Source organism: Pithys albifrons, chromosome 9 (assembly GCF_047495875.1).
Source record: "Pithys albifrons albifrons isolate INPA30051 chromosome 9, PitAlb_v1, whole genome shotgun sequence".
Taxonomy (NCBI): Eukaryota; Metazoa; Chordata; class Aves; order Passeriformes; family Thamnophilidae; genus Pithys; species Pithys albifrons.
In genome coordinates this window covers 35,034,839-35,062,748 of record NC_092466.1, presented here as the reverse complement: position 1 = coordinate 35,062,748, position 27,910 = coordinate 35,034,839, and the positions used below count along the sequence as shown (strand labels likewise).

Genomic DNA, 27,910 nt, shown 5'->3' with positions numbered 1-27,910 from the left:
GCTGTGCCTCTTCCTTCCAACCCCACATCTCCAATCCTTCACCTGCTCCTGCATGAAGCCCAGAGCCTGAGCTGATCATCCATTCCGTTTCCTTTGGAAGGAGCTTGACAGCCCCAGGAGATTCCTGACAACCACGATGCCACCACTGCCACAGTAACTGTGACCCCAGCCATGGTCACTCAAACAGCTGCTGTGTCCCCTGTCACCAGGCTCACTGGGAACAGCCCTGTCCTGAGCCCTGTCCTGAGAACTGTTACAAGTGATTGCTACGAATAATTGCTGTGCATTCCTCTAATCCCTTTGCTGGAGTCACGATCTCTCTAACCAGGGCAATGCATCACAATTTCCAAACAAACATGTGGTACCAGCACGGGTGGGAGGGGGATATATTGAGATGTTTAATGGTGCTTCTTTTACAATCAAGGTGCTACAGCACTCAGGAAAGGCATTTTTGGTGGTGGGAGAAGAGGGAGAAAAATAATGATGCACTAAATACAGGAAGAAACACTATTAAACTGCATGCAGTTATCAAAGGACACTAAAAAAGTCAAACCTTATTAAATAGCTTTTACTCTTTAAAATAACATTTAAGTGTGTCTGTGATAGATCTGAGCTTTAGCTGCCTGTACTGACAATTGCATGGCTCCAAGGCACTTACACACAACGAAATAGAATATTTTACCCTTGTTTTTATTAACAGTCACCCAAAAGCTTCAGCATCACTCACAGAACTGCACAGCAAACATGTTCAGCTACGATACTATTTGTACTGTCTGATGCAAGAAGGCCTTGGATAACATTTGTTTAGTCAAGGACAAACAAGTTCTGGAGCCAATAGGCAGATGTAGGGAAAGGCAAGGTCAGGAAACATTTCAGGCCTGCAAAGCAACAGAGTCCCTTCAGCTGAAGGGTTGCTGGGGAGAAACACAGGTAAAACCAAACCACTCTGCAGTCCAGGTGCCCAAAACACTTCACAAATAATCAGCACAGGGGTAGGGAAACGAGTCCTGAGGTTCAGAAGTGGGGCTTTGCTAAACACATCTTGTTCCTCAAACAGCCATGATGGAAGGCATTGGTAGGGAAGGCACCAGTAAGGAAGGTACTGATAAGGAAGGCTGGTCTCAGGTAGAGATGCTGTTCCAGAGGGTGGGCGTTACTCATCAAAGTCGATTCTGATGGGGCCTCCTGTCAGGATGTGGTTTGCCAGGTGAACAGATCCCTTCTCCTGCTCCTCCTGGTCCTCCTGGGCCGCCCTGCGCGCGCGTCTCCGGCAGCCCTGGGCGCAGCGCGAGGTCTCGTCCAGGGCCCCGCACACCAGGATGCGGCAGTGCAGGAACACCTCCTGGGGGTGGGGACACAGCAGGAGGGGTCAGTGCTCTGGGCATCGCTGGCACTGCTGCCAGAGCAGGAGCCACACCATTCCCATGGCACAGCGACACGGTCCGTACCCACCATCGCCACCCACAGCCAAACCGGCTGCTCCACCTGTTCTCTGATGTGCCTGGCTGAGATCTCGGAGCGTGGCACCTGCCTGTTAGCCAAGGGTGGGCAGACAGGGAACACCAAGGTGTGAAATGATCCTCCAGAGGAAGGGATGAAACAGTCAGGAAGAAGCTGGAACAGCCTGTAAGGACCAGCAGGAGCTGCATGGCAGGAAGCAGGTCAAGTGCATGTGAAGCCTCACAAGGAGATGGGCTGAGAGGAAATGTGTAAGAGGATTTGAAGTGGGCTGAGAAAACAAAGCTGGAAGCCCAGAGAAAAGGAGGAACAGGCAGGGTGATGAGGGGCTGAGTGGAGGGAAGGAGGAGAGTGCAAAGAGCAGGCAGACAGCTGCCTTTTTAACCTGCACAGCAGGATCGCTGTTTCTCACCCTGTAAATGCCAAGGAGAACAAGCAGGATCCCTGCAAGCAGCAATCACAGACACGTGGTCAATAGTGAGGTGTGAAGCAGAATCCATGGCACAGGCTGGGAGGATGCAGGGTGGGGGCAGCAGTGGCAATCAGACAGCCAAGAGAAATTTCTGAATTTTGGAAGATCTCATTTGTTTTAACCCTACTGGGGCTCTCTGGTAGCTGGAGCAGCAGCTTTATACCTCTTGGAGCAGGCAGTGTTGGCTGAGCATAACAATGACTGGAAGATTCAATTTCTTCCAGCACAGAAAACGAAAGCTATTTGCATTAGGGAAATAGCACAGTCCTTCAGCTGTCCTCCCACCACCCAGCTTCTGCCCCAGTGTGCCACAGCCTGGTTTCACATGGAATTAAACAGTGTGGTAGCCTTGTATCTGGAATCCTGGCATCTGTACTCCCCAGGGCTGCAGAGAACACCAGGCTGAAGAGATTCCAAACTACAGACTGCCCTGTTTCAAAGACAGGACACCCAAAATGTGACTGGGAACAGTTCTCACACCCAGCACACAGGGGTGCACTAAGACCACCCTGGACACAACAATAATTTCCGCCTGCTCTGGCATTGATGTTCCTCAACTGCCCTTCATATTTTACTTCATTTTAGTTGCTTTACCAACCTGTCCTAAAGTACCTGTGTCAGGCTCCCAAAAGCCACAACTGCTGAGACTCCTCAGTCACATTAGAGCTGATGCAATATCTGAGGGCTGAGTTTTGAGCTTACCTTGTTGTCTTTGCCCACAAACTTGAACACAGGAACCTGGAAATGCTTGGCAAGATGGTCCTTAGACGTGTACTGCTTCACGGAGTCATCCGACACGCAGCTGGGGGAAGCAGAGGGACCGGCTTTAATGGCTTTCCCAGGAGTGGAAAGAGAAAAGACATTCCAGCCTACTTAACCAGAGAAAAGAAAAGAGGGTTTGGCTCTCTCAGGCTAAGCTACCATCCCTGCTACTTCCTCTTTGGCCACAGGAGAGAATTAGGGAATGATGGGGGAAAACAACAGCAATGCTAATAGCATCTCCAGACAAAGGACAGCTCAGCAGCAGAGCTGGCAGGACATGGCCCAGTCCCCTCAGAGAGGGACTGCCAGAGAGCTGCAGGCGAGTTTGTCCTTGTTTCACCTTCCTGTGCAACAGTCTGCAGTGCCATACACTGCATAGTGTGTTGTGTACTTTCTGTGTACACATATATATGCACATAAATTATGCTTAAAATGAAGCCTGTACACACTTTACTAAAATATCACAGATGATGAAAGCAACAAACCCCCAGATTTACTTTGTTTTGTATAATTTACATTTTTTCTTCCTGCTGGACTTGGTCAGACAGCTTGAATTCACAACACTAAATTATTTTTCCATCACCAGGAGTATATGACCACACTCTCTGCACAGGAGAGCAGTGCCTGCTCCTGGCAGCACAAAGCACTGCCCTCATCCCAGCATTATTTTCACCACCAGGTATAACTCCATTTCTCCTGCTCCAGTGGAGGCCACAGCCTGAAGGGATATCCCTGTCAGCAGCACTTCCCTGGAGGCAAATACAAAAACCATCCCCTGGGAGCTGATAAATCACCACTGTGCATCCGCAAGACCCAAGGGATTCCCCCCCCTCCCGAGGCCAAACATAAACCTCAGCTGTTCAGGATTAAATATCTGTTAAAAGTAGCATTCCTGAAGGCATCTGTTTGTAAGAAATGACAATTAAAGATATTTCATAGGTGACTGGCCAAGCTTTGTTTGGGTCAGGAAGCCAACTTGTAGGCATGTCCTCATTTGTGAGCACATAAACTGTGATGATTCTTGGACACTGGCTCACAGTGACTTCTAAATCCAAAGGTTCTCCATTGCTGGTGTCAGGAACCTACTGGTTTGGGGCTCGGGAGAGGGGAGATGGGAGAACAAGGAAGAATCAGGGATACACGGACAACACCAGGTCAGAAACCTCCTGAGTCAAAGAGACAAGCCCTTCTGCGGTTTGTGTGGGGCCATACCACAATCCACTCTCCCAGGAAATCCACAGACCCTGCCTCCCACCCTGGAGATGTAGGAAAGGACAGGAAGCACAGGTGTGGAATGAAAATGGGTGAGCCTGGTCAGGACAGAGGGAAAATAACCCTTGCTGTGCACACTGTGCTTAAGTGCAGGAAGCAGAGCGGCAGTGCCGTGGGAGTCGCGCTCTGACCCTCTTACTGGGGGGTTGTGAGGCAGAAAGGAGGGCTTGGAGAATAAAATACCCACCTCAGTCTGCAAGTGAAGGGCAGCCCGAGGTGAGCCTGGCAATGGAACCACCTTAACTCCGTGGTGCTTAGATAAATCACAGCTCCTGACCCCATCAGGCTGCCCTCGGTGACATGACCCTGCCCCAGATGCCTCCAACATTTATCACCTGTGCCACTGGTCAGTGCCTCTTGTTTCGTTTTGTTTTCAGAGAGAGGAGGAACAGATCAGGAGCAGGAGAGCTGCTCTGGGGCTGGCTGGGCCAGCAGCAGCACAGGGTACTGCAGGGCAGGGATCTGGGAAAATTCTGATTTCCACCGTGGCCACATCAGCACAGGGAGGAGGTTGGAAAGCAGCTCCCACCTCTTGCTGACTGGAGAAGGCAGGGAAGGAAGCAGTAGAGGGAATTTTCCCATCCCTAAGCTCAAGGTATATCCCTTCAAATTTAATCAGTGTATCCCTCTGGAAGCTGCAGTTAACTCCTGCTGGTCTGGTCTTACATAACCAAACTGTTTTAAAAAACCCATCTTTATTTCCCTGGGCTTTTGGGGTTGGGCTGTTGGAAGGAAACTGGGTTATTACAGCACTGTTTGGAGCAGGGACAACTCAGCAGTGTGTTTATTCGGCTAATTTTACTTTTGAATGGCTGCAAGCACAGAGAGAGACAAAGACCCCCAGTCAGCTCGATAGCACATCATTAGTGAGCTGTTTAGCTACAGCCCATGGGGTGGTGAGTCTGGGGGCACTGGGGACACGGGGGCCTGCAGTGAGGCTGGAGAGCAGAGCAGCTCCATGAGGCTCCAGCCCACTTTTCCCTTTGGTGAAGTTTTAATGCCCTCTGCAGGTACCAAGGGATTGCTGGTGCCATAAATCCTCCAACTAGTGCTGGGGCGAACTCAAGAGCTGACATTTTCTGCCTCCTCCCTTCTCCACCCGGCTCAGGTTTTGGCTGCTGTTTTGAATCGTATCATTTTCACTCATGAGGAGAAATTAATGAATATTTGCAGCTTTGACACTGTGAAGGGTCCACAGGTAGAGCCAAGGCAGGGAGTCAATAAAATCAATTCTCCCATTACGAATCTGCTCATAAAGCCCAGAAATGTTGGGCACAGAAGGACTGCAGCCTACGATGGAGGGAGAGCTGAATCCTTCAGCAGAAGGAGATGAAAACACTATTTCTGGGTACTTCACACTGCAGGACCCTTTCGCTACAAGACAATCAAACAGAACTTGTCATCACCAGCTGCAATTTAGACTGGGCAGTTAAGGAAATAATTATTGTCCTCATCAGATAGTCTGGGGGACAACATACAGGACTTAGACAAGCACAGCACCTTGACTGCCAGGCTACAACACTTGGGTATGTCTTAGATAATCCTTTAGCTGGACTTTGCTCCCTAGAGCACAGCAGACTGGCTCCCAGCAGTGACATCTCCTCAGTGTTGCCTGGTTAAGCTGCTGGATGCAAACACTCCACAGCAATGCTGTAGCATGGCACAGTCATTTTAGCACCCAAAGAAGTGTCTGAAAACAGGGACCACCTTAGGTGAGTCCCCAGCAATGCTGCCCAAACCTCTGATGCAAAATCCACTAACCCACAGATCCACAGGGAATTATTTTTAGCATATCCTGGAAAGATCACTAACCCCAAGCCCCTCTGAAAACTACAGCCAAGCTGAGGCACCCTAAGCTTACTGCACTGGCATCAGAGAGAGCAAAGCAAGGGATGCTCCTGGAGCTCCAGCCAGGACCAGCCATGGACTCTTCTGGCTCATGCTGTAACAAGGCCATTATAAGAAAATTAAGGAACCTGCTCCACTTGCTGCAGCAGCTGCCTGGCAGCAGCACACGACCATCAGGGGTTCTGCCCATTGGTTTGGCACTCTCTGTCTGGCAGAGAGAGGATATCAGGAAAGAGAGTCTTTTCTACAGGAGCCAACTCAATTATCCACAAGGCTAGTTACAGGGAAATAAGTCCTGTGAAGGCTGCACTTGGAGTAGCCTTTCACTGTCTCCCACAGTTTCTCCCAATTACTTTTGATGAGACGAGGTTTCAGCTTGATGGCTGCTGGTGATTGCTGGGAGCAGGGCAGATAAACTGCTGGGGAGAAGGGACAGTGTTTCCTGCCTCACACAAACAAGACAACTCAGCCCCACTGCCAATTCCCACCTGACAGCCAGCAAGAGAGGGAACAGTGAACTCACCCATCCTGAATCAGGTAGTACTTCAGGATCTCGTCGATCTTTGAGGTGGGAGTGGCAAAGCAGCTCTCCACAAGAGTCTCCAGTCCACTGACGTGCACCAGGGGCTCAATCCCAAAGTACAGAGAGTCCCGAAGCTTGAGGGTGGGAAGAGCCCCCCTGTAGGGTTCATCAAAGTCTTTGTCTTTGAAGATCTCCAGGGTGAAGGGAAAGATGCCCTGGTTGCGGCTCATGATTTCCAGGGGAGAGTTCTTGAGGTTGGGCACGTAGCCCTCGGAGATGGTGTAGCGCCGCGGGAACTCGCAGGTCACCGGGATCAGCAGCTTGCTGGTGCGCACTATGATGTCCCCATTGCTCCCCGGGGTCTGCTTGGGCAGGCCAGTCACCAGGTTGGTGGCAATGATCTTATCATCTATGACCTGCAGCAAAGAAAGATGTTGAAGGGGAAGGGGAGATCACTGAGAAAGAGATCTCTGGGGTGACTGTTTGGGGCACTCAGATGTAAAGCAGCATCTGTGAGTTTACACTCTGCACACAGAACGATGTCCACCCTCACCTACCAGCCAAGGGCCTCACTTTGTTGTGGGATGCAATGCACTGCACTCCTGCAGCAAACTGAGGAATCGGCCTCCAGCTGCTCCCCATCTGCTAAGGTGAGCTCTCCGGTTCCTGACAAGTTGCCAGTTTAATCTTTGGAAAGGAGACCAGAACCTGTCTCAGTAGGAGGGTGAAGAGGCACAGCACTTGTGCCTCCTGCACCGCAGGGACAGCACTTGTGCCTCCTGCACCGCAGGGACAGCACTTGTGCCTCCTGCACCGCAGGGACAGCACTTGTGCCTCCTGCACCGCAGGGACAGCACTTGTGGCTCCTGCACCGCAGGGACAGCACTTGTGCCTCCTGCACCGCAGGGACAGCACTTGTGCCTCCTGCACCGCAGGGACAGCACTTGTGGCTCCTGCACCGCAGGGACAGCACTTGTGCCTCCTGCACCGCAGGGACAGCACTTGTGCCTCCTGCACTGCAGGGACAGCACTTGTGGCTCCTGCACCGCAGGGACAGCACTTGTGGCTCCTGCACCGCAGGGACAGCACTTGTGGCTCCTGCACCGCAGGGACAGCACTTGTGGCTCCTGCACTAGAGTGGCAGTGAGGCTGCCCCTGTGAAGCCCCAGGAGAGCAGAAAGCAGCACCCACGCTGACAGACACAGCACTGGAAGGGACATGGAACAAGCTCTTCTATCTTGGGACGCCTGCCCAGGTCTGCTCTGAGGCCAGCTGTGTGGCAACACAGGAAACAAGTCTATCCCCCAAGGAAGCCAAGTCCCCAGATCCCAGAGATCCCAAAAGAGAGTACAGCAATAGGCACACATACATCTACAACAGTCCCACAGGACTTCAGGGAGAAGTGGATGTTGACGTGGGTGCCGTTGGAGACGCCTTTGCATGAAGTGTTGATGAGGGAAAGGTCCAGGCCTCCAACCAGGTCCTTTGGGATGTTCACCTCGATAGAGCTGGACTTGCACAGCACTGGAACTGCAAGAGAAGTCCCCAGAGTAACAGTCTGCTCTACAAACCTACCAAAGTGCTGGGGAAGTGCTATACCAGTTATTACTGGGGAAAAAAATGGGAATAACATGCAGCTTTATCATTACTATCTCCCCACAGTAACCCAGCCACCTATCCTGCATTCCCACCCACACCACACAAACCTGAGCTACCACTGCCCCAAGCTCTGCAGCCACTGTGATGCCTCAGAAGGCAACGAAGACAATCACTGCACTTGCAGCACAAACTTGGCTGTGCAGCATTCCCAGCTCTACTTAATACTCAGCACAGGTTTGATGGATATCTCTTGTACTGCTACATCCTGGGAAGAGCCTTTCCCAGATATGGATATCAAATTCACAACACCCCAGGCAAAGCCATTTTTTAAGGCCCTTAATCAGATTTTACATCAAACCTAAACCACATCAAAACAAGGCAGAGTAATTCCATATAGATACCAAGCTAAAATGGAAGCACCTCAAAATGCCATAATAATATTTTTATAAGCAATAAACCCAGCTCTGACAAACAAATCCAGTTAGTTCACTCATTCCCACCTCCTTCCAATCTTTGAATTTTAATACAGATCTCCATGTGAATTTTTTAAAATTAAAATTCCATTATATAAGAAGTGGGAGAAAACACACAGCTTGGACAAAAGAAAAAAAGAGAGAAAAGTCTTCAATAAAAAAGTAATTGCTATATATATATTCCTTGAAAGTATACATATTTATTCAGTTAGAGGCAGGACAAGTGTACTGGGGCATATATTCTGGTCTTTTCTCAGCCAGAAAAATAAACCCCTTGCAGAATTTCCATTTCTTATATTTTAAAATCCCACAACAAAACTCTCAAATCTACTAGCTGTCCAAGCTTTTTGCCAAAATTCATTACAGTCCCAGTCCTTGACCATTCACATGCCCCGCCCACCCTTAATTTTGATTGTTAATTATGTAATTTGGGATTCTGGATCGTGGATACAAGGCACACTGCTAAGACAAGCCCTTTTTATCCCCATTAAAAAAGTCCTCCTGTCCCAGCTAAGGGATTTGTAACAGCCTCTATACCTGCAGGGAGGACTTTTTATTAAAAGTTGATCTTTCCAAGGTGATATGCTAAAATAAATGCAGAGAGCCCACAGCAATATGCTCCCATAATGACATTGCTGGGTTAGAACAGAAGCTTAAAGAACCAAGAACTACCTTAACTTTCCCTCCATCAGCAGCAGAAAGCAGGTGGGAATAACGGAGCATGTTGGGTGGCAAAGCTCAGAAGGAGAGAAAGGGACTTGGAGAACACAGCAAATGCACACAGAGGAACATCCTTTGGAGAACTGATGGGCTCAATCTGGATTTAAAGCCCCACTGTCCAAATGATTCCTTGATAAATAAGAAAATGTAATGCTTTTCATGTATAAAGGTGAAATTCAGGGCAAGGCAGTTTGGATCTGAGTTGCAATTCCCCAGAGTTCAGGACATCTCTTTTATTTTGTGTCTTTGGCTGACACAAAGGGGAAGAAAAAAGACCCTCCATGTACCCATTTAATGCTCTGGCACTGCAGGAACTGTGTGCTCATAGAAACAAGGAAACCTCTGGGCAGATCCACTGTTGATTCAAGACAACTCGTGGCTCTTTGGGAAAACACTCTGGAAACTTCTCACACTGACCATGTCAGAGGAACTGGTAACACTGTTCAAACCACCCCAGACATTTGTACAAGGGAGAGTAACCAGTACTGAGAGCAGAGTTTCAGTTCCACCAGTATCAGGATTGAGCTCTGAGCAGGCTTGGTTCCCTAAGGACAGGAGCTGAAAAGGAGAAGGCAAGGTGTGCAGACATGTTATTCCAGGGCAAGCAATGAGGTCCTGACTGCCAGGACTGATGCCCAGCAGAAATGACTTATCCTGCTGCCAAGGAACCCACTTTGATTTCCAGCCTCTTGCATCCATTCAGAGAGCTGCACCCTCCTGACTTGCTGTCAGCACCCATGTCCTGCTCCCGAGAGCCTCACCCAGTCTGTGCCAGTCAAACATTTCAGTTCTTCACCCTCATACACCACAGAGCACCTGTGAGTACTGGGAAAGCCTCCTCACTTCCAGTTCAAACTCTGCTTTGCACCAACAAAAGTAGGAAGCTTCTGTGGAGAGTCCAACACTCATTTTGCTGTCTGGTATCTTTTGGTATCTGGTATCTGTTTGCTGGCTGGTATCTTATGTTGTGGGCACCACATTCCAGACTCTGGCTCCTTCCTTGGCTTTTCCAAGTGCAACTGCTTGGAGCAGAGGTTGTCTTTCTGCACAGACTTCCCACTGACCCACTGCTACAGACCAGCCACAGCCTTGTACCCTGCTCGCCTGCACAAAGAGCTTGGGCAGGACAGAGGGGAGGAAAAGCATTTCACCCCTACACTTCAGAAAGATGTAGGATATTAGGATGGGCTGCAAAATTGCAAGCATTTTGCTGGCTGGTATCTTTGTGGAGAAATTGTAGCCAAGACTGTGGTTTCTGTGGAAGATTATTAATGTTTGTTCTGAACATAGAGACAGTGCAGAGGAGGGTGGAGAGGCTGCAGATCCAATTGCTTCAGGCAACTGTGCCTGCTGATTGAAGGAATACAAACCTGATTAGATCTCCTACAAATTTGAGTGGTGCAGTTCCATATCTGCTCAGAATTGCAGACTGTTGAGTGGGGACATAAATCCATAAAAGCAAAGGAACAAGCAATTCCACTGTATGGGATGCTGTGTGCCCAGCCCTGCCTGGCACCCAGCAGTGCTGCTGCTCTCATTAGCAGCCTCACAGGCAGGAGGAGCCCTGCCTGGGAAATCCACAACTCCCAACCCTGCTGGGGTTGCCTCAGGGAGCCAGGACTGAAAAACATGGCTCTGTATTCATCTATCAAGCCTTCAAACAGTGTAATCACAGCTCCTGGAAATCCCCACCTGCACCAGCACTGCTGGACCCCAAGTGTGCAATGCTCACCCTTGGGAGCCCTGCATTCCTGAAAAGCTTTAAAAAAGGCAGAAATTCCATCAAGCAGAAGCATCCCAACTTCCTCTCTGAGGTGTACTGCCCTGCTGGCCACCATGAAGTCTGGATCTGTCCCTCCAGCTCTTTGGGCATTCCAGGACACATCAGGCTGCATGAGGGTCTCCGAGCACACCAGTAACAGCAGACCCCTGGCAGACTGGATGTATTTCCAAAGGAAATCCTTGCAAAAACAGGGAACTTGCTTATTCCACGTGCAGGCCATAGGTGCAAGAGAGTTGTGCAAAGTTCAGATGGAAGGTTTTCCAAGGATAATGTTGCCTTTGTCTCTAAGTCAATTTTCAGAGGTATCCCAGACACTTTTCCAAGGGACACAGCAGGAACACCCAGTATCAAAGCTACTGCCCTTCTTCAAGACATGGGAATGCTTACTGGAATGGCTACTGAGATTCTTGAAAAAAAAACACCCTCTGTCTTTAACCCCTTTGTTGGAAGGGACTGAACCACTTCAGCTGAAATGTTCAAGTTTGAAGCATGGAAAATGTCAGTTCTAACAGCACAGATTTGTGAGAGGCACACACAGCCAAACAGAGCAGGATAATGGGAGATCTTAAGCAATCTTAACTCTAAGTGAACACTGCCAAACCCACCTGTGATGCAAGATGCACCCAGGAGGGCCCTGTGGCTGTTCTGCCTGGTTAAAAAAGCAATGTCTTCAGGCTCTCAACTCTGGGTGATCTGACATTAATGACAAAGCTCCACTAACCAAACTGGAAAGGACAGACTCAGAGGGGATGACAAAACCAAGAAGAGCTCCTTCAGACAGACTTTTTGGGCACAGAGGCTGCTGGGGAGATTTTGTTGACCTACCTTGGCAAGTGTGGTTGTCTTCTGAGAGGACAAGTCCCCTTGGACACTCACACTGGTACGTGTCTTCCACTTCAATACAGGTGTGGCTGCAGCCCCCGTTGTTGTTGTGGCAGCCTTCAATTTCTGTGGGAGAAAGGAAACTCAGCTCACCCTGAGGGCCCAGGGTACTCCTGCCTAACTGACACCATCACCAACACAGCTCCAAGGCAGCTTCCAAGAAAATGCTGTGGAAACACCTCCTCTAATTGTGTATTTTCTTTGTCAATTCACCATGAGGTTATCAAGGAGTTCTGTGAAGAAGCTCACCAAATGAAATCCCCTGCTATGACTGGCATGCTGAATAGGCAACCTGTAGCTTGGCCCTTTAAGGGTCACAGAACAGTCTTGGTTGGAAGGTGCTCTAAAGATCATCTCATTCCAACCCTCTGCCATGGGCAGGGACACCTCCCACCAGCCCAGGGTGCTCCAAGCCCTTTCTGAGCTGGCCTTGGACACTTCCAGGGATGGGGCATCCACAGCTTCTCTGCCCAACCTGTGTCAGGGCCTGCCCACACTCACAGGGAAGGATTTCTTCCCAATATCCCATCTAACTCTGCCCTCTGGCAGTTTAAAACCATTCCCCCTTATCCTGTCCCTCTGGGCCCTTCTAGTTTGTCTCTCCTGAGACATCCTCTTAAACTAAATTTTTATGCTGCTTCTTACTTCAAAAAGGTGGGAGGAAAATCCTCTTAAAACTTGACCCACACTCCCTCCCTTCATCCCCACCAGAATTAAAGCCTGGACTTTGCATGGGAGCTGCCCTGGGGAGCACAGCCCTGCAGGCAGCCAGCCCCTATTTCCAGCAGGGAACACCAGAGAAAAGATGATGTGCTCATTCCCTGTGGATTTCCCAGTTGTGAGGGAGGTGGGATAGCAGACTCCTTCAGCCCCTCTGGAGGGTGAGGAAAAATCTCTGTTTGTAGGAGTCCATTTAGGAGAAGTTTTGCTGGTGTGAGAGCTTCAGGCTTTGAGGTTGGCTCAGGGACAGGAGGACACAAAGTCATGGTGGTCAGGTTGATTCCTTTCCTAATTTTCCCCTGTTCTGAAGTGCAGAGGAGAAAGGGCAGCACAGCTAATTGGAGGATTTGTCATGTTTTACATCTTTGCTGTTCAGGTGAACTCTCTGAGGACCTGAGTTTTTGTGTAAAACATTCATAGCCCCTGCAACTGCAGAAAAGAGCCTGAAAGGTCATCCAGATACACTGTGAAGATTAGAAAACCTAAGGAGAGTAAGGCCATTTCCAGTTCTTGTTGGCTTCCTATTACAAAGAAAATAACAGATCATGATTTTTTTTAAAAATAACCTTCAATGCTTGATTTTTTAACCCTTTGGGATGAGTGTGCTAGATGAGTACTGCTGTTCTCAGTAAAACAATACTCCATATGAGATAAACAAATCATAAATACAAAATATTTCTTCCCAAGACTGCCATCAGAAATGACCGTGGAGTTTTCACTGAAATGTAAAGAAAAGAATGGAAATGCCATCCTGAATCCCATTCAATGCATGGAAAACAACAGCCTGAACACTCCACATGAGTGAAAGCAATGGGTAAAGCATCATAATGGAAATGGTGAGATACTCTTGACCCTAATCAGCCCCACCAGTTCATGCAATCAAACTAAATCTCTTGCATTTGCTCTTTGTAGCAACAGCTGTGAGGTGGCTCGCAGGTAAATCACATTCTCTAAGGGCCCACAAAGCTGAGGGCACATCTTTGGAAATAAAACTCACTAACAAGACTGTAAAAATCCCCAGCAGCAGAGTTAAACTCATGAAAAGGACCATCCTTCATACAGTAGGGGAAATTAAATAATATATCAAAAGCCCTAAAAGCCAACGCTGGGAACAGAAGAAACAGATGAGTTTCCAAGCAGGCCATTCCAGCCCTGCCAGGAGAGTGCAGTGCTCAGGAATACAAACTGCACAGCTGGCTGATGGGACACCCCACCTGCTCAGAGCTGGATGTGGAAGGGACAAAGCCTCAAACCATTTTTGCTCCCACACAACTTGCCCACCACTCAGGGAGCCCTCAGCACAGCATTCCCCAGGGAAGTGCCACTGCCTGGATGAGTGGTGTTTTACTAACACAGCTCAGAGAGCAGACTGAGCTCTTTTGGGTAGCTGAGAGGTGAGGCACACCTGTAGCTGTTCTTGTCTGAGGCTCCACAGTCTCTGAACACACCACACAGCAGCTTTGGCTGTGAGGGGCACAGTGCTCCTCACAGCTCACCACAGAGAACATCAGGCATGAGTCTGCTTGTGCTGGGTTTGCCTATTCCTGCTCAAAGGTGCTTGTACATTGTTAGTGACAACAGATCAAACCCACCATTTGTTCTGTAAGCCACCAGTCTAAGCTCACCCAGGGTTTTCATCCTGGCTGTGCCAGCCCTGGGAAGGAACTGCAGCATCTGCACACAACAGAACCCACAGCTAACCCCTCATAGACACCAAACAGCCAAAACACAGCCCAAATCTCAGCTCTGCCTGCTGTTCACACACTGCCACCCTCAATCTCTGCCCTGGGAGGCTAAAGTGACCCTCATGCTCTAGCCAGTGTCATGACATTACCCCAAACCTAATGCCAGCTGCCAAACCCCAGCAATGCCAATTCTGCCCCCACACAACTACCATGAAATCTCCAGAGCCAAACTCCACCAATAACTAGTTCTGTGTGGACAGCCAGTCTTCCAGATGCACTGCTGCCTTTCCCCCATGGAGATAAATAATAGCAAATCCTAACGAGGCAGGGAGAACAACAAGGAGGCTTCTCTCTGCTCACTTAGAAGGATATTTTAGTAACAACCCCACTGACAACCACAGAGGTGATAGGAATGACATTTAATCCCAGCTGCAAGCATCCAGGAGAGAGCCAGGGGTGCCAGGGAGAGGGGGTGGTGACACTGTTGGCAGCAGCCTGTGGCAGCTGCAGCCTCACCTTCACAGGTTTTGCCATCGCTGCCCAGCGTGCGCCCGACCCCGCAGGCGCAGCGGAAGGAGCTCTTCAGGTTCACACAGAACTCGCTGCAGCCCCCGTTGTTCTGCTCACACTCGTTCTCATCTGGAAAGAAAGCAAACCACGGTCAGAATGTGCCCCCAGCAAACACACAGCTGGCACATGGGGCTGGAGCACCAGTCAGGCTGGCTTTCCTGGCCTCCTGAAGTGGATCAGGGCAACAGGGATCATATCATTGGGTGTCTGGAGTTGGAAGGGATCAACAAGGATGATGGAGTGCAGCTCCTGGCCCTGCACAGGGCACCCACCACGTGCCTGAGAGCATTGTCCAAACGCTTCTTGAACTCTGGAATGTAATGACTAATCCCACTGAAAGGAGCTTTTGGTAAAGCTCTGAAAACTCCTCCTAATTTTGTGTTAAAGGCTAAAGTTTTTCTGTGTCTGTCTGCCCTTTTTTTTTCCTTCTGAAAGGTACCTTTTCTCTGAGATCCTCGTTCTTCATGATTTCATCTCTGTGGGCAAGATGTGAATCAAACAGAGAAAGGGACAGACATTGCTATTGCTGAGCCACAAAACTGACTATTTCTCTTGGATGCTGAGGTTATCAATCAAGGTTCACATGGGGTTTCATCAAAACAGCTTAGAGGCTGGCATTTACTAGATGTCAGAAGCTTAAAAAAAGCAGAAAAAAAGCAAGATACCATTTTAAGAGACAGGCCAGAGATGAGCTCTCTGAGGTGTCAGAGGTCCCCACACTGACAGTGCCCACAGCTTGCAGCTGCTGGTGGTGTCTCCTTCCACAAGCGACGTGAGCTGAGTATTTTTAGCCAGAGAATTGGCTGGTACCCTGCTTGGGGAGGCAGGAACCATGTCCAGGAGACACACACACTCTGCTTTTCACACATGTGACAGGCTCCACACTTTCCCTTCTCAAAATAGAACTAAAGCTGTTTAAAAACAGAAGGTGAAGAGGGAAAGGGCTACTGGCAAAGGCACAGAGATGCTGTTAGAAGGGCCTAGAGCTTGTCTTGGTCAAGGACTGTACCCAGAGATTCCCCTTGCTGGTCCTTCAAGTTGTACGACACACAGATCTGTCCCTGCTCCGCCACACCAGGGACAACCAGCACTTCTGGGACACTTATGGTTGCCTTGAAACTGGATTGGGAGAGCACTGGGTTGATTTTATCCATGGCTGAGTGGAAGATGGATCCAGGGATTCAGGAGGTCAAAGGCAAGGCACCAAGTTGGTGGATGTGTGACAGGAAGTCTAAGACCTTACCTAACCCCTAAGTAAGTTTGCAAATGAAAATTGCAATTTAGGATCAGCAGTTCTACTCTGGGATTCAAAGCATGTGATGTGCTGAGAAGGAGAACAGGGAAGTTCACAGAACTGCTTAACGTTCATGGAGTGGTCTGAGTTGGAAGGGTCCTTAAAGCCCATCTCCTTCCCCCCCTGCCATGGGCAGGGACACCTTCCACAAGCCCAGGTTGCTCCAAGCCCTGTCCAACCTGGCCTTGGACACTTCCAGGGATGAGGCAGCCACTTCTCTCTTGCTTTACTACAGCATCCTTAGCCCCTCTTTTAGTGGGATCTGGGAAATGATTGATATTCTCCATTTAGGAAAGGCTAACAGGATTTATGGGGTTTCTCTGGAAGGCTGGCACAGCTGCTCTCAGAGATGTACTGCACAATCACTCAGTGCAACAGAAAGTCATTGGAGAGATGAGTGAGCCACACAGGAGAGGCTGCAGGCTGGGGAGCCAGAGTGATGAGCACAGCTGAGGGGTGGTGCCATCTGGGAATCACGAGGAGGAGCAGCAGTGCATGAATCCTGCCCAGCCTGGCCACGGGGGCCGAGGGCAGCTGCAGCACACACAGACAGGCTCAGGCTCCTGCGAGCCTCCCTGCTGCAGGAAAGCCTTTCCTCTGAGCCTGGCACACATTTGTTGAGTGCTGGTGCTTGTCAAGGGCAATTCTGTGACTGGAAGTCTTGAACAGAAGCAGCCAATAAATGCTTTTAATTATGTGAGAGAGCTAAGTCAGCCACTTTGCTGCAGAGATGTGGAGCTGCTTAAGCAAAACCATTCCTCAGAATCAGTGTGAGCCAGTGTAAGTGCAGCATGGCCAGGCTGCTCTCTCCACAGACTGGAATGACTTTGGCCCTACCCTGATACCCACAGACACCAGGAGTGTGAAGAAAGAAACCACCCACACCTGCTTTGCCAGCTGTACTCGGTATGGAAGAGACTGATCTGTCACACAACCTCCTGGACCAGCTCTGCTTTCACCAAAACAAGCACAAATATGAGATCCCACCTCCCCTAAACACTGGCACCTCTTCCTGTCCATCGGTGTGGCTCTGCAGCTCCCCAGTGGCCACTCCTTCCCAGCCCCTTGCTTTGCCCCACAAACCATGTTCTTCCTGACCTCCCAAGTCCAGGTTGTCTCCTCTCAGCACCACACACACAACCACGGCCGCCCTCTCCTCAGAGGTCCATGGGGATTCCCTCACAAATCCCCAAAGCCGACATTCCCCACTCTGCTCTCACTCACAGCCCTCCACTTCCCTCCTGGCCATGTCAGTCTCTGCCACCAAGTGCCAGCTCTCTGAGCACCTGCCTAAAACCACTGCTGCTGTGCTGGGACTTGCAATCCTTTGGCTCTTCTCAAGCCCCAGGCCAGGGGCAATGTTTCAAAAGGACAGGAAATATGGTGGAGCTTAGTGTGCAGCCCTACAAGCAGCCAGCAAAACCTTTTTTTGGAGGAAAGAGACATTCAGCAGAGCATGTGAAAGGAAATGTCTGAAGACAGACTGCACAGCATTTCCTGAATACCACAGTGAGACTGTACCATGATCTGGCAAAGAGACTCAGCTACTGACAGTGGGGCTGATGCCTTCAGAAAGCAAATCTTGTCTCTGCACACCATAATGGATTCAGTCATGGGATGTGTCTTGGAATCACTTACAGAATCAAAGACCCATTCTAGGCAGCAAGGGAGAAAACTCCTCTCAGAATACTTCATGTTTTGGACTGCTTTGTAAGGCAGTGGATTGAGATGTGAGCAGTGAAACAAATGGAAAGAAAGCATCAGTGAAACAAATGGAAATGAAGCATCAGCAGTGGCACAGGTTATTCCCACTCTTACCAAGGCATGTCTGTCCATCAGGTCCAAGCGTTGTCCCCGGGGAACAGGTGCAGTCACTGGTGTCCAGGCAGGGGCCCTGGCAATCCACCACATCACAGATGTCATAAAAATCTAGGGCATGACAAGAACATTATCAGCACAAATGCTGAGCACACACTGAAAATACCACATTTTCCCTGTCAGGTTCCTGCCCTGGGAGCAGCCTGTCAGTTACAGACCTGGCCCAGGGTGGGAAGGATGAAGGGCTGAAGCTGCTGAGGAACAATCAGGTTTAATTACTGCAAGTCAGAGATGCAAATTTTGTCTTTGGCAGTGGGCCAAGACAAACCACAGCACCTACAGGGAGCACTGAATCACTGCAGCCAGGTCAGCTATGGGAAATCTCTGCTGTGGAACTGCCTCATCAATCCCACACGGACAGGCCATCCCCTGCACCTGACAGGCTTCTGGGTGACATGGTGGGTTCAGAGGGGCCACTGGAGTGGGGTGTTAGGCTGAGTTGCCCAACACAGAGAGAGAGAATCCACCCCCCCACCAAGGGAAAAGGAGAAAAAACCCCTAAAACCCCAAATAGGAAGCTTCTTATATTATACAAAAGAGAGACAATTAAAAACAGGATATAACACCTATATATATATATGAGAAAAAGCAAACTAACAACAACAACTACGAGCTGCCCACCCAACAACACAGCTCACAAAAACACTGCAACAAAACTCCCCCCAAAGGATACCCGGCAAGAGAGGAGAAAATAAACAACAAAGAAAAGGAAAAGGTGCTTCCCAAACCAAACAGCTGTGAAGTGGTGAATGAGGCCCAACACACTCAGCAAGAGTGATAGCAGGTCTGCTCATCACCCAGACATCAAGGGACTGACTAGGCACCACCTACACCCTCTTTTATACTTGCTTTTGATGTCAAAATGATATGAAATATCTCTTTGGTTGCTTAAATCAGGTGTAACAGGGTGGGTTCAACAGTTGCTGGAAAAAGTGAGGCTGAGCATCGTTGAGAGTTCAGAAAACACAGTATCTTTATTAACAGAAGTGACAGAATAGTAGGAACGCAAAGACAAGGGAGAGAGACAGAAGGGGAAGGAGACTAAAGCAATAAGCCCAAACATGTAAGCACCCCACTCACCATGGGGTTACTCATGTAAGGTTGTCTTACCAACTCAGGACACTGCCCCAAGGCAGGGGCTACATCCTCTAGACATTGGCAGACAGCAGGTGTCCCTGCTGTCTTTTTGGGGAAAGAACCACCAACACCAGAGCACGAGTCCTCTCACCTTTATTGAACCTGCTGGTGACGTCTGCCTAGGGAGGTGTGGCCAGCACCCCCCAGGAAGAGGTCCCAGCCTTGGCTCTCTCTCTCTCTCTCTTCCTCCTTGCCTTCTCTCCCTCAGCTCTCCTCCTGTTAGAAGGGCCTAGAGCTTGTCTTGGTCAAGGGCTGTAAACCCAGAGATTCCCCTTGCTGGTCCTTCAAGTTGTACAACACACAGATCTGTCCCTGCTCCTCCACACCAGTGACAACCAGCATTCCTGGGACACTTCTGGTTGGCTTGAGACTGGATTGGGAGAGCGCTGGGTTGATTTTACCCATGGCTAAGTGGAATATGGATCCAGGTAACCTACTCCAAAGGCTGTCAACCCATAGGAGAGACCCAAGTAAGAGACCCAAGTAACTTCAGTTTATGCAAACTCTGTCTTCAAGGATAAAGCCTTAACTTTATGAGCTTTTGTTCCCTTGAACTTGGCAGGAAAAGAGTAAAACTTTCACAGGTGGCATGAGCAAAAACACAGACCAAAATTTCAACTCTTACAATTCCTGATACATCAGGTGATGCTTGTCCCCTCTAATTGAAAGAGAAGAGATCAAAACCTCCCCAGTTTTGTGAAATTTCTAACTCTGCTTTGCAAAATGTTATTTGCATGGCAGGGACACTGGAAAAGTGAAAAGACTGTCCAGGAATTACAGAGACCAGTGTTCCATGGATTAGAAGCCACACATTAAAGCAAGCCAGACACTTCAATAGGATGAAAGGGTGAAGCTCCAAGATTTTGTAGAGTTAAAGCCAAGATTTCACAAGTTTGACAGGTCCTGTCATTGAACAAAGAAAAGGCAGAAGTCCAACAGTGATGAAGATGCTTCAAGACCACCCCGAGGGATGAAGTCAGGAGACCACCACCCAAATTTCAAGCCAAAGGGAAAACTCTGCCCAAGATTTCGTTCAATCATTAATATAGAAATTAGAAGGTGTTAACTATGAACTTGAGACTATAAATGGCTCATTTTACACAAACAAGTTAGGCAAGTTTTTGCCCAGTATGAACTGGCTGTGCCTCCAATGTTGTCAATAAATACCTTTGTTGCTAAAAAGACAAAAATCTTTTTAGCAGTTATTTATTTCAAAGTGGTTTTCACTATCACTAATCTATGTAGACTCTCTGTGCCTGTGTTATGGGTTTAGCTGGTGTAGGCCTAAATTTAGGCTTTAGATTTCAGAGCAGGCCTGAAATTATCAGCTGATTTGAGCTAGGCTGGGCTAGCTGACAGCTGGCACTACTGGCCAATGGCATTCCATGCCATATTCCGACATCATCTCAAAATATAAAAGCCAGTGTGGGAGTGGCTTGGGCAGTTCCTTCCAGCTGTAGTCCCAGAAGGCACTGTGCCATCCCAGGAGGGATGGGAGGCCCAGGCCCAGCACAGCTTAGAATGATAGAATCATAGAACGGATTGTGTTGGAAAAGACCTCTGAGATCATCGAGTCCAACCCTTGGTCCAACTCCAGTCCCTTTACCAGATCATGGCACTCAGTGCCACGGCCAAGCTCAGCTGAAAAACCTCCAGGGATGGGGAATCCACCCCCTCTCTGGGCAGCCCATTCCAATCCCTGAGCACTCTCTCTGCAAAGAATTTTTTCTGATCTGCAACTTCAATTTCCCCTGGCAGAGCTTGAGCCCATCGTGCCCCCTTGTCCTATTGCTGAGTGCCTGGGAGAAGAGACCAACCCCCACCTGGCCAGAACTTCCCTTCAGGCAGTTCCAGACAGTGCTGAGGTCACCTCTGAGCCTCCTCTTCTCCAGGCTAAACACCCCCAGCTCCCTCAGCCTCTCCCCATAGGGCTTGTGCTCCCCACCATGCTTCCCACCACGTTAGGGAAGTAAAATGTTTGTTCTTAGTCTCTCTGCTTGGGTCTGTCTGGGGAATTGAGTTCTCCAGAGCGATTTGTAGTTAGAATGGTGGGATTTGTGTTAAATGGGGAGTGAGGAGTTATTTTTATTATTTCTAACTTATGTGTGTGTTACATTGTAGTTTTCATTTTCTCTTTTCTGTATAAATATATTTAGTAAGTTTAAGTTTAAACCTGTTTTGAGTTTGGTTTTTCCCTCCCTTTTCTCAGCAGGGGGAGGGAGGGAGGCTGACAGTCCCTACTGGGCAGTTGGCATTGTGCCAGCTCAACCCAAGAGGGGTGTTTGGTGGAGAATGTGGGCAGAACAAAGCCCCAGCCAGCACAGGGGGTCACTCACGGCCGCAGTAGGCGTGGAAGCAGACGCTGGGGCGGGTGAGGCGGTACACGTAGTACCCCCCCGGGCACGCCTTGACGTCGATGGTGGCGTTCCAGAGGCAGCAGTTGCCGCTGAAGCTGGCGCAGGCCTGGCGCGCGACGATGCCGTCGGCCTGGCGCGGGTGGCTGCCGTTCATCCAGATGGGCGCGTGGGTGCCGCAGTGGTTCTCGGGGATGCAGAAGGTGGGCATGGCGTCGCCGGCCATGCCAGTGAAGCGGTACCACTCCCCGGCCACCTGGCTGTCGCAGCTCGGCTGCCCGTGCGTCCCGTTGATCTGGTGGTCCGTGTTCCGCCACGGCTCGTTGAGGCTGATGTAGGCGGAGCAGGGGTCCAGGGCTGGGACAGGCAGCAAGAGAGAACAGCTGGTAGATACCAAACACAGCAAAGGAGGGTGCAAAAGCATTTCTTTTTCTGGCCCTGACTTAACAGGATCGTTGTGATTGGGATCCCTAGGGAGAAACAGCCACACCAGCAGACTGATTGTCTTGTGGAAAATTCTGACAGCTCAACTTAAATTTACTTGTTCTTCCAAGACCTTAACAGAGCTCTTATCACACAGAATCACAGACTATTCTGAGTTGGAAGGGACCCACAAGGATCATCGAGTCCAACTCTTAAGTCAATGGCCCACATAGGGGATTGAACCCATGACCTTGGCATTATTACAACCAAGTTTTAACCAACTGAGCTAATCTCAGGGTTATGCAACAGCCCGACTTGCTGTTCAGCTGGCAGAGGGGGAAAAAAAAGATATTAAGCAAATCTGGGGTCCAGGCAGTGATTTTGCCATGGGAAATACACCCAGGGAGCACTGGGTCTAGACTGGGACATCCCCTCTTTGTTCAAGTACTAACTGAGCACTTGCAAGCCCCTCCTGAAGTCACTGGTAACTCTCCCAGAGGCCTTGGAGCAAAGGACTATACTTGAAATGGGTTCTGCAGGCTCTTCTAAAACCCACCCACAGCTGGTGTCAGCCCTCACCGTTGAGGTGGCATTCCTTTTTATTTATTTTCTTAAAATCTAGAAGGCATGAAGATCCTTCCAGGGAGCAAAACATTCAACTCTTTACACAGTTGTGTTCCCCCAGACCCTCCTGATCCGCACAGAAGATCAGCTGTGAGTGAAGTGAGTGTTTGTGAGGGCAAGACACAAACACATGGACCTCCTGGCACATGCAGGTCTGTTCAAGGGGTGTGTCCCTTTCCAGAGGCCTTTCTGAACCATCTGCAAACACTTAAAACGCAGGAGTACCACAGGGAGAACAGAAATAAAGAATTTGAGTGTTCATAGGAGTACCACAGGGAGAACAGAAATGAAGAATTTGAGTGTTCATTAAATTTTCAGCCTTCTCCTAATTAACCCTGATTTGGCAGCTTCCTCACTGGAAGTCCAGAGGTTCCATCTTCCCTCACATTTAATACCTGATTAAGCACTACTTACCCATGACAGGCTACTCCCTATTAAGCGAAATGAATGCTAATCCTGTCCTGAGTAAAGAAAATTGATTTCTATTTCCTAAAATTAGGCTAATAAACCCAATCATTCTGATTAAATGCATCTCAGACTGGAATAGCCTCTGCTTTCCAGAGCTCATTTCTTTTGAAGTTCTAAAATTGGGCTGGTTTGTTTTAACAATAGAGTGTGGGTGGGGGGAGGAATGTTATACTCTTTCCATTAGAATGCTTTGGACACAAACCTTCCTGGTTCATTATTTTGATTTGCTCCACTGATTTTAAAGCGGGAACTACAAGTGCTTCAGAGAATGGACTTCAAGTCACCCTTATTTAGCTGCACCCTCTGTAAATATCTGCCCCACAGACATGGAATCTTGTGCAAATATCTCACAAACATAACACCTCTCTTGATGGGCACCCTTGTGCCTTCCTCAGCCACAGCCACACCTTGTTTGGCCCCAAATCCAGCAGAAAAGGCAGGAGCAGCTGCCAGAGCTGGCAGTGCTGCAGAGCTGTGTGCTGGCACAAGGAGCATGGAGCTGGGTTAGGAAGGGAATTTCTAGTGCCACGGATCAGAGACATGCAGAGAAGCTGATTCACTGCCACCACAACCAGCCCAGTTCTCCTGAGCAGCAGAGGGGGGAAGGCAGCAGGGAATCTCTGATGAGATCCACCAGGCACTCCCTCGTGAGCTGTCCATGCCACCCTCCTCTCCTTGCCTGCCCTTACCCACAGACAGCACAGCAGTGCTGGAAATCCCACCCTCCAAAAGCTTGCTTGACTTCTCCCAAAAGGAAAAGATGTGTCCTGAGCAGAGCTTCTCCTGGGCTTCCCTCAGTGCAACCCTCAGAGAATTTGCTGTGGCCTCAGGGTGAGTCACTGACTAAGATTAAAAGACTTTCATGCTGTGAAAAGCCAAATGAGGCGAAGCGGGAATGCCCTGTCAGCTTCCCAACTGGGCAGCTCTAAAAATACACACACCCTCATTAGCTTTCATGTAATTAACTTCACGAAATATCCTTTGTAGACAGCCTCTGGAAACGCTCATTTAGGGAGACCATGTTGACTCCCAAACATCCAGAAGATAATAATTTAAAGACAAAATTTAGGGAGAGGGCCATGGAGCAGCTCAGAGGGAGCAGGAAGAAGGCACATCAGGGGAATGAGTAGCAGTCCCTCACATCCTTCATTCCTCTGAGAGCTTCTGGCAGGAGTGAGGGGGAGGCAAACAAGCAGGAAAAGCAGACAGTGCTCTGTGGAGCACTGCAGATCCTCACGGCCACCTCTGAAGTGCCCCACGCCAGCCTCGCTGCAGACACCACGCAGCAGTGGCAGCACAGCTTACTGGAAACTAATTTCAGCTTTTAGGGAGAAAAACTACAAAAATGTAGAAGCAACTGATCAGCCTCTCATTTCTTCTCCCCAAATGATGAAAGCTTGGGGGTTTGCACAAGACATATAACTGTCTCCAGCTCCCTGTATTTTTCATTTTTCTTGGCTCAGTTTTTTAACTCCCCAACACTCCTTGCGTGGCCTGAGCAATTCAGCCTGACAAGCATTAGCTATGAAGCACAGCTTTTCCATTTGTAATCTTGATGATCTCATTAGTTTTCCAGCTGACATGGTGGCATACATACTGGGTGACAAATCAGGCTCCAGCAAGCATTTGTGAGCCCACCACCCTGCAGAGATTAATGCTGTGTGAGTTGTGTCACTGGAGGTCTCTGCCCCAGCACAACTAAGCAATATAGAGAACAGCACTGCATTATGACACTAAATTCAGTTCAGATTTATCAAAGAAGCAGGTGAAAAGGTACCATAATGTCTGTGCATACAATCTGTCCTCCTAAAGGAGAGGAAAATTCCACAGTGCCTTGGTAGGAGAGTTTCCCAGTATGGGAGACTTCACACTCTGTGACAAAGAGATCTTTCCAACTGGAAAGAATTTTGCATCACCTTCAAAGAAAAAGGATATTTCTCCCACCTTCCAGTCTTTCATACCAAGGCTCAGCAGGAACCTTACAGAGGGCAAAGAGAAATAAGGCAAAGCCTCTTTACTCACCCATTGAAGACACTGGCTGGAGCTGGATGACAAAGCAGATGCAGAAAAACAAGTACTGGAACATCCCACTCAGCCAAGGAAGAGTCACTGCTCAAGGAACAGAGGCTTGAAAGCCCTCGCACAGACTGTGGCTCTTGCAGCCTTCCTCTCAGTGGAGCTCCTGACTCCAAGCTCCCAGAAGAGCAAGTGTGATGGCTCTCCTGGAAGTTTATCAGAGGAAGAAGCCGAAGGGATGTGGGGTACAGCTCCAGCCTTGACCTCCCCAGAGCAGCTCTGCCCCTCACTGACAGCAGAGATGTACTCACTGATCAATGTTGTTTTTTGGACTCAACCCGCTATTGTTTTCTGCCCCTACTGCCCCACAGTGACACCTCCACTATCTCATCCGGAGAGGAGCTCTGAGCAGGGACACCCGGACATCCCGGAGGGATGGAAAAGAGGAACAGAGGGGTGCTGGTTATCTCTGCTCCTTCCACAAGCCATTCGACTCCATGGCTCCCACAGGCAGAAAACACCAGCCAGAGAGCCTTAACTGCAGGAAATAGTGGCCAAAGAGGGGGACTGAGATTGCAGAGGAGTCCCTGGAGCAGAGCTACAATGGGAACATCAGTCAAAGTGAAAGGCTGCTGTCCCACAGGGAAATAAGCTGCTCCCAGGCCACACAAAGGCCCCTTCCACTCCTGGTCACAGGGAGATTATCAAGCAAGGCAAGTAAAGACCCTTTTCTGCAGTACTTCTACAATCTCTTGTCTTGCAAAAACAAAACCAAACCAAACATCTAGGGACCCAACACTATGGAATTAACTTCCATGCAAAACCAAGGAATTGAGAGGCTCTCCTTACCAGTTCAGACCAAATTAGGCTGAGTTAAAGGTGCTAACCACAAGCTCTAGATGCAGCACCCTGAAATCTGTTCTCTGCTAAAGCAAACCCAGCACCATGGCTGGCACTGGGATACCAAGGACAATGTGAATAGGTGGAAAGGGATCTTCCCTCTCATCCCATCAGCTCTTACTATAAGAGCTCTACCAGCAATGAGTGCAGCTAAGCCTACAGTAATCACACAATCAGGCAAGTGGAGGCATCTCCCCATTCCCTTTGCATCCTGCCTTTCTGCAGCAGGCTGGTGTAAGGAGTGACACCAAGGCTGATGTGCTACCTTGAAATCCCAGCAGGAAAAAAGCAGCTCTGTTATTTTCACATGGAGCTTGCACAAGACAAGGAGTTGGCTGTTTGTGTTGCAGGGACTGCACACCACAGAAAGTTCTCAATGGCCTGTCTGGATGTGTCCCTGGCAGCAAAGTGCAATATGCTGCTCTGCTCCACCCAAGCACAAGCCTTTTTGAGTGGTGAATGACTCCAGGGAACAGCAAAAAAACCCAAATAAACTACTGTCACTGCTACCATTAAAAAAAATATTCCTGTGGCTCCATTGTGCTGACAGCTGTGCAGCACCAGAAAAGATTTGCCAACAGCAGGAAAGCAGACCAGATTCACTACACAAAGCTATCAAGGCAGATAACCCTCCAACAGTGATTATGTGAATTCCCAGAAGAGAAACTAAAACTGAGCAGAGAATAACACCACAAGCCAGGGGAATTCATATTTTGCCATTTTCATCGAGAGGCTGATTCATCCTTATGATCCCAGGTAAATAAAACTGGCAAGGCTGAATGGAATGTTCTGTTGGTGTCACAGGTGTGCACAGTGCTCTGAACCATTTTGTTTGCCACCTGCTTTGGGTGTGTAGGTGGGACATGAGCCTGCCACCCCCGTGTTTTGACAGGCACATGGAAGTGACTGACAGCTGACAATTAACACAGGGAAACAAACTGCAGCACTGCAGTTTTGAGCCTCAAAGGTGCCACCACCAGGCCCCTACCACATTCCCTAAAATGGATGAAAGCAGGAGATGCCCCAGCATTCCCAGGGATGGTACTATCCCAAATCACTGTAAGATCTAGTTCAAGAAACCAGTCTCAAGCTGGAAAAGATCATGTGCTGCCTCTAAACATGTTTAGGAAGAAGCACCAGAGGCAACTCTTCTCTACCAGCATTTTCCGCTTCCTTTGCAAGTTATTTCAGGTGACAAACATCACTGCAGTTCCCCACAACCAACAGTGGTCTGAAATAGATCACACAAATCTGTGCCTCAGGGAGCTGGGGCAGTCATTCCTGAGAGAAGAAAGGGGATAAAAAAATCCAAACAAAATATTCCCTGCATGGAGATGTTCTGGGAGAGAGGATACAATTCCAGTGGAGCTCTCTAGATATTGCAGGGCCTGCACTCTCCAGGCAAATCTGTTGTTCCACACCCCAAAGATGAGCAAGTTCAACTTCCCAAAAAGAATCAGGATCAAGTTAGTACTTCTCAGAAGTATCATAGAATGGATTGGGTTGGAAAAGACCTCCGAGATCATCAAGTCCAACCCTTGGGCCAACTCCAGTCCCTTTACCACATCATGGCACTCAGTGCCATGGCCAATCTCAGCTGAAAAACCTCCAGGGATGGGGAATCCACCCCCTCTCTGGGCAGCCCATTCCAATCCCTGAGCACTCTCTCTGCAAAGAAGTTTTTTCTGCTCTCCAACTTCAATTTCCCCTGGCAGAGCTTGAGCCCATCGTGCCCCCTTGTCCTATTGCTGAGTGCCTGGGAGAAGAGACCAACCCCCACCTGGCCAGAACTTCCCTTCAGGCAGTTCCAGACAGTGCTGAGGTCACCTCTGAGCCTCCTCTTCTCCAGGCTAAACAACCCCAGCTTCCTCAGCCTCTCCCCACAGCACTTGTGCTCCAGTCCCTTCTCCAGCCTCGTTGCTTTTCTCTGGCCCCGCTCCAGCCCCTCAATCTCTTGCCTCAACTGAGGGGCCCAGAACTGAACACAACACTCAAGGTGTGGCCTCCCCAAGGCAGAGTCCAGGGGAAGGGTCACTGCCCTGGGCCTGC

At 49.2% G+C, this 27,910-nt stretch overlaps 1 protein-coding gene across 1 annotated transcript; it reads right to left on the bottom strand.

Moving 5' to 3' along the window:
* Positions 1-275: 275 nt before the first annotated feature.
* On the bottom strand, positions 276-25,140 carry OIT3 (oncoprotein induced transcript 3). The gene is made up of 9 exons (XM_071563615.1): positions 24,968-25,140; positions 21,413-21,787; positions 17,880-17,990; positions 14,714-14,836; positions 11,736-11,858; positions 7,705-7,865; positions 6,336-6,751; positions 2,633-2,732; positions 276-1,342 (listed from the first exon to the last, which is right to left on the bottom strand). The coding sequence occupies exons 1-9, from the start codon at positions 25,029-25,031 to the stop codon at positions 1,154-1,156; spliced, it is 1,662 nt and encodes a 553-aa protein (XP_071419716.1). The 5' UTR covers positions 25,032-25,140; the 3' UTR covers positions 276-1,153.
* Between the last annotated feature and the right edge of the window lie 2,770 nt (positions 25,141-27,910).

Coding starts and splice junctions, on each gene's coding strand:
- OIT3 (XM_071563615.1), bottom strand. CDS start 25,031: ATGTTCCAGTACTTGTTTTTCTGCATCTGCTTTGTCATCCAGCTCCAG. Junction 17,991..21,412: donor CTTCCACGCCTACTGCGGCC/GTGAGTGACCCC, acceptor GTCATGCCCTAG/ATTTTTATGACATCTGTGAT. Junction 1,343..2,632: donor TTGTGGGCAAAGACAACAAG/GTAAGCTCAAAA, acceptor CCCCACCCCCAG/GAGGTGTTCCTGCACTGCCG.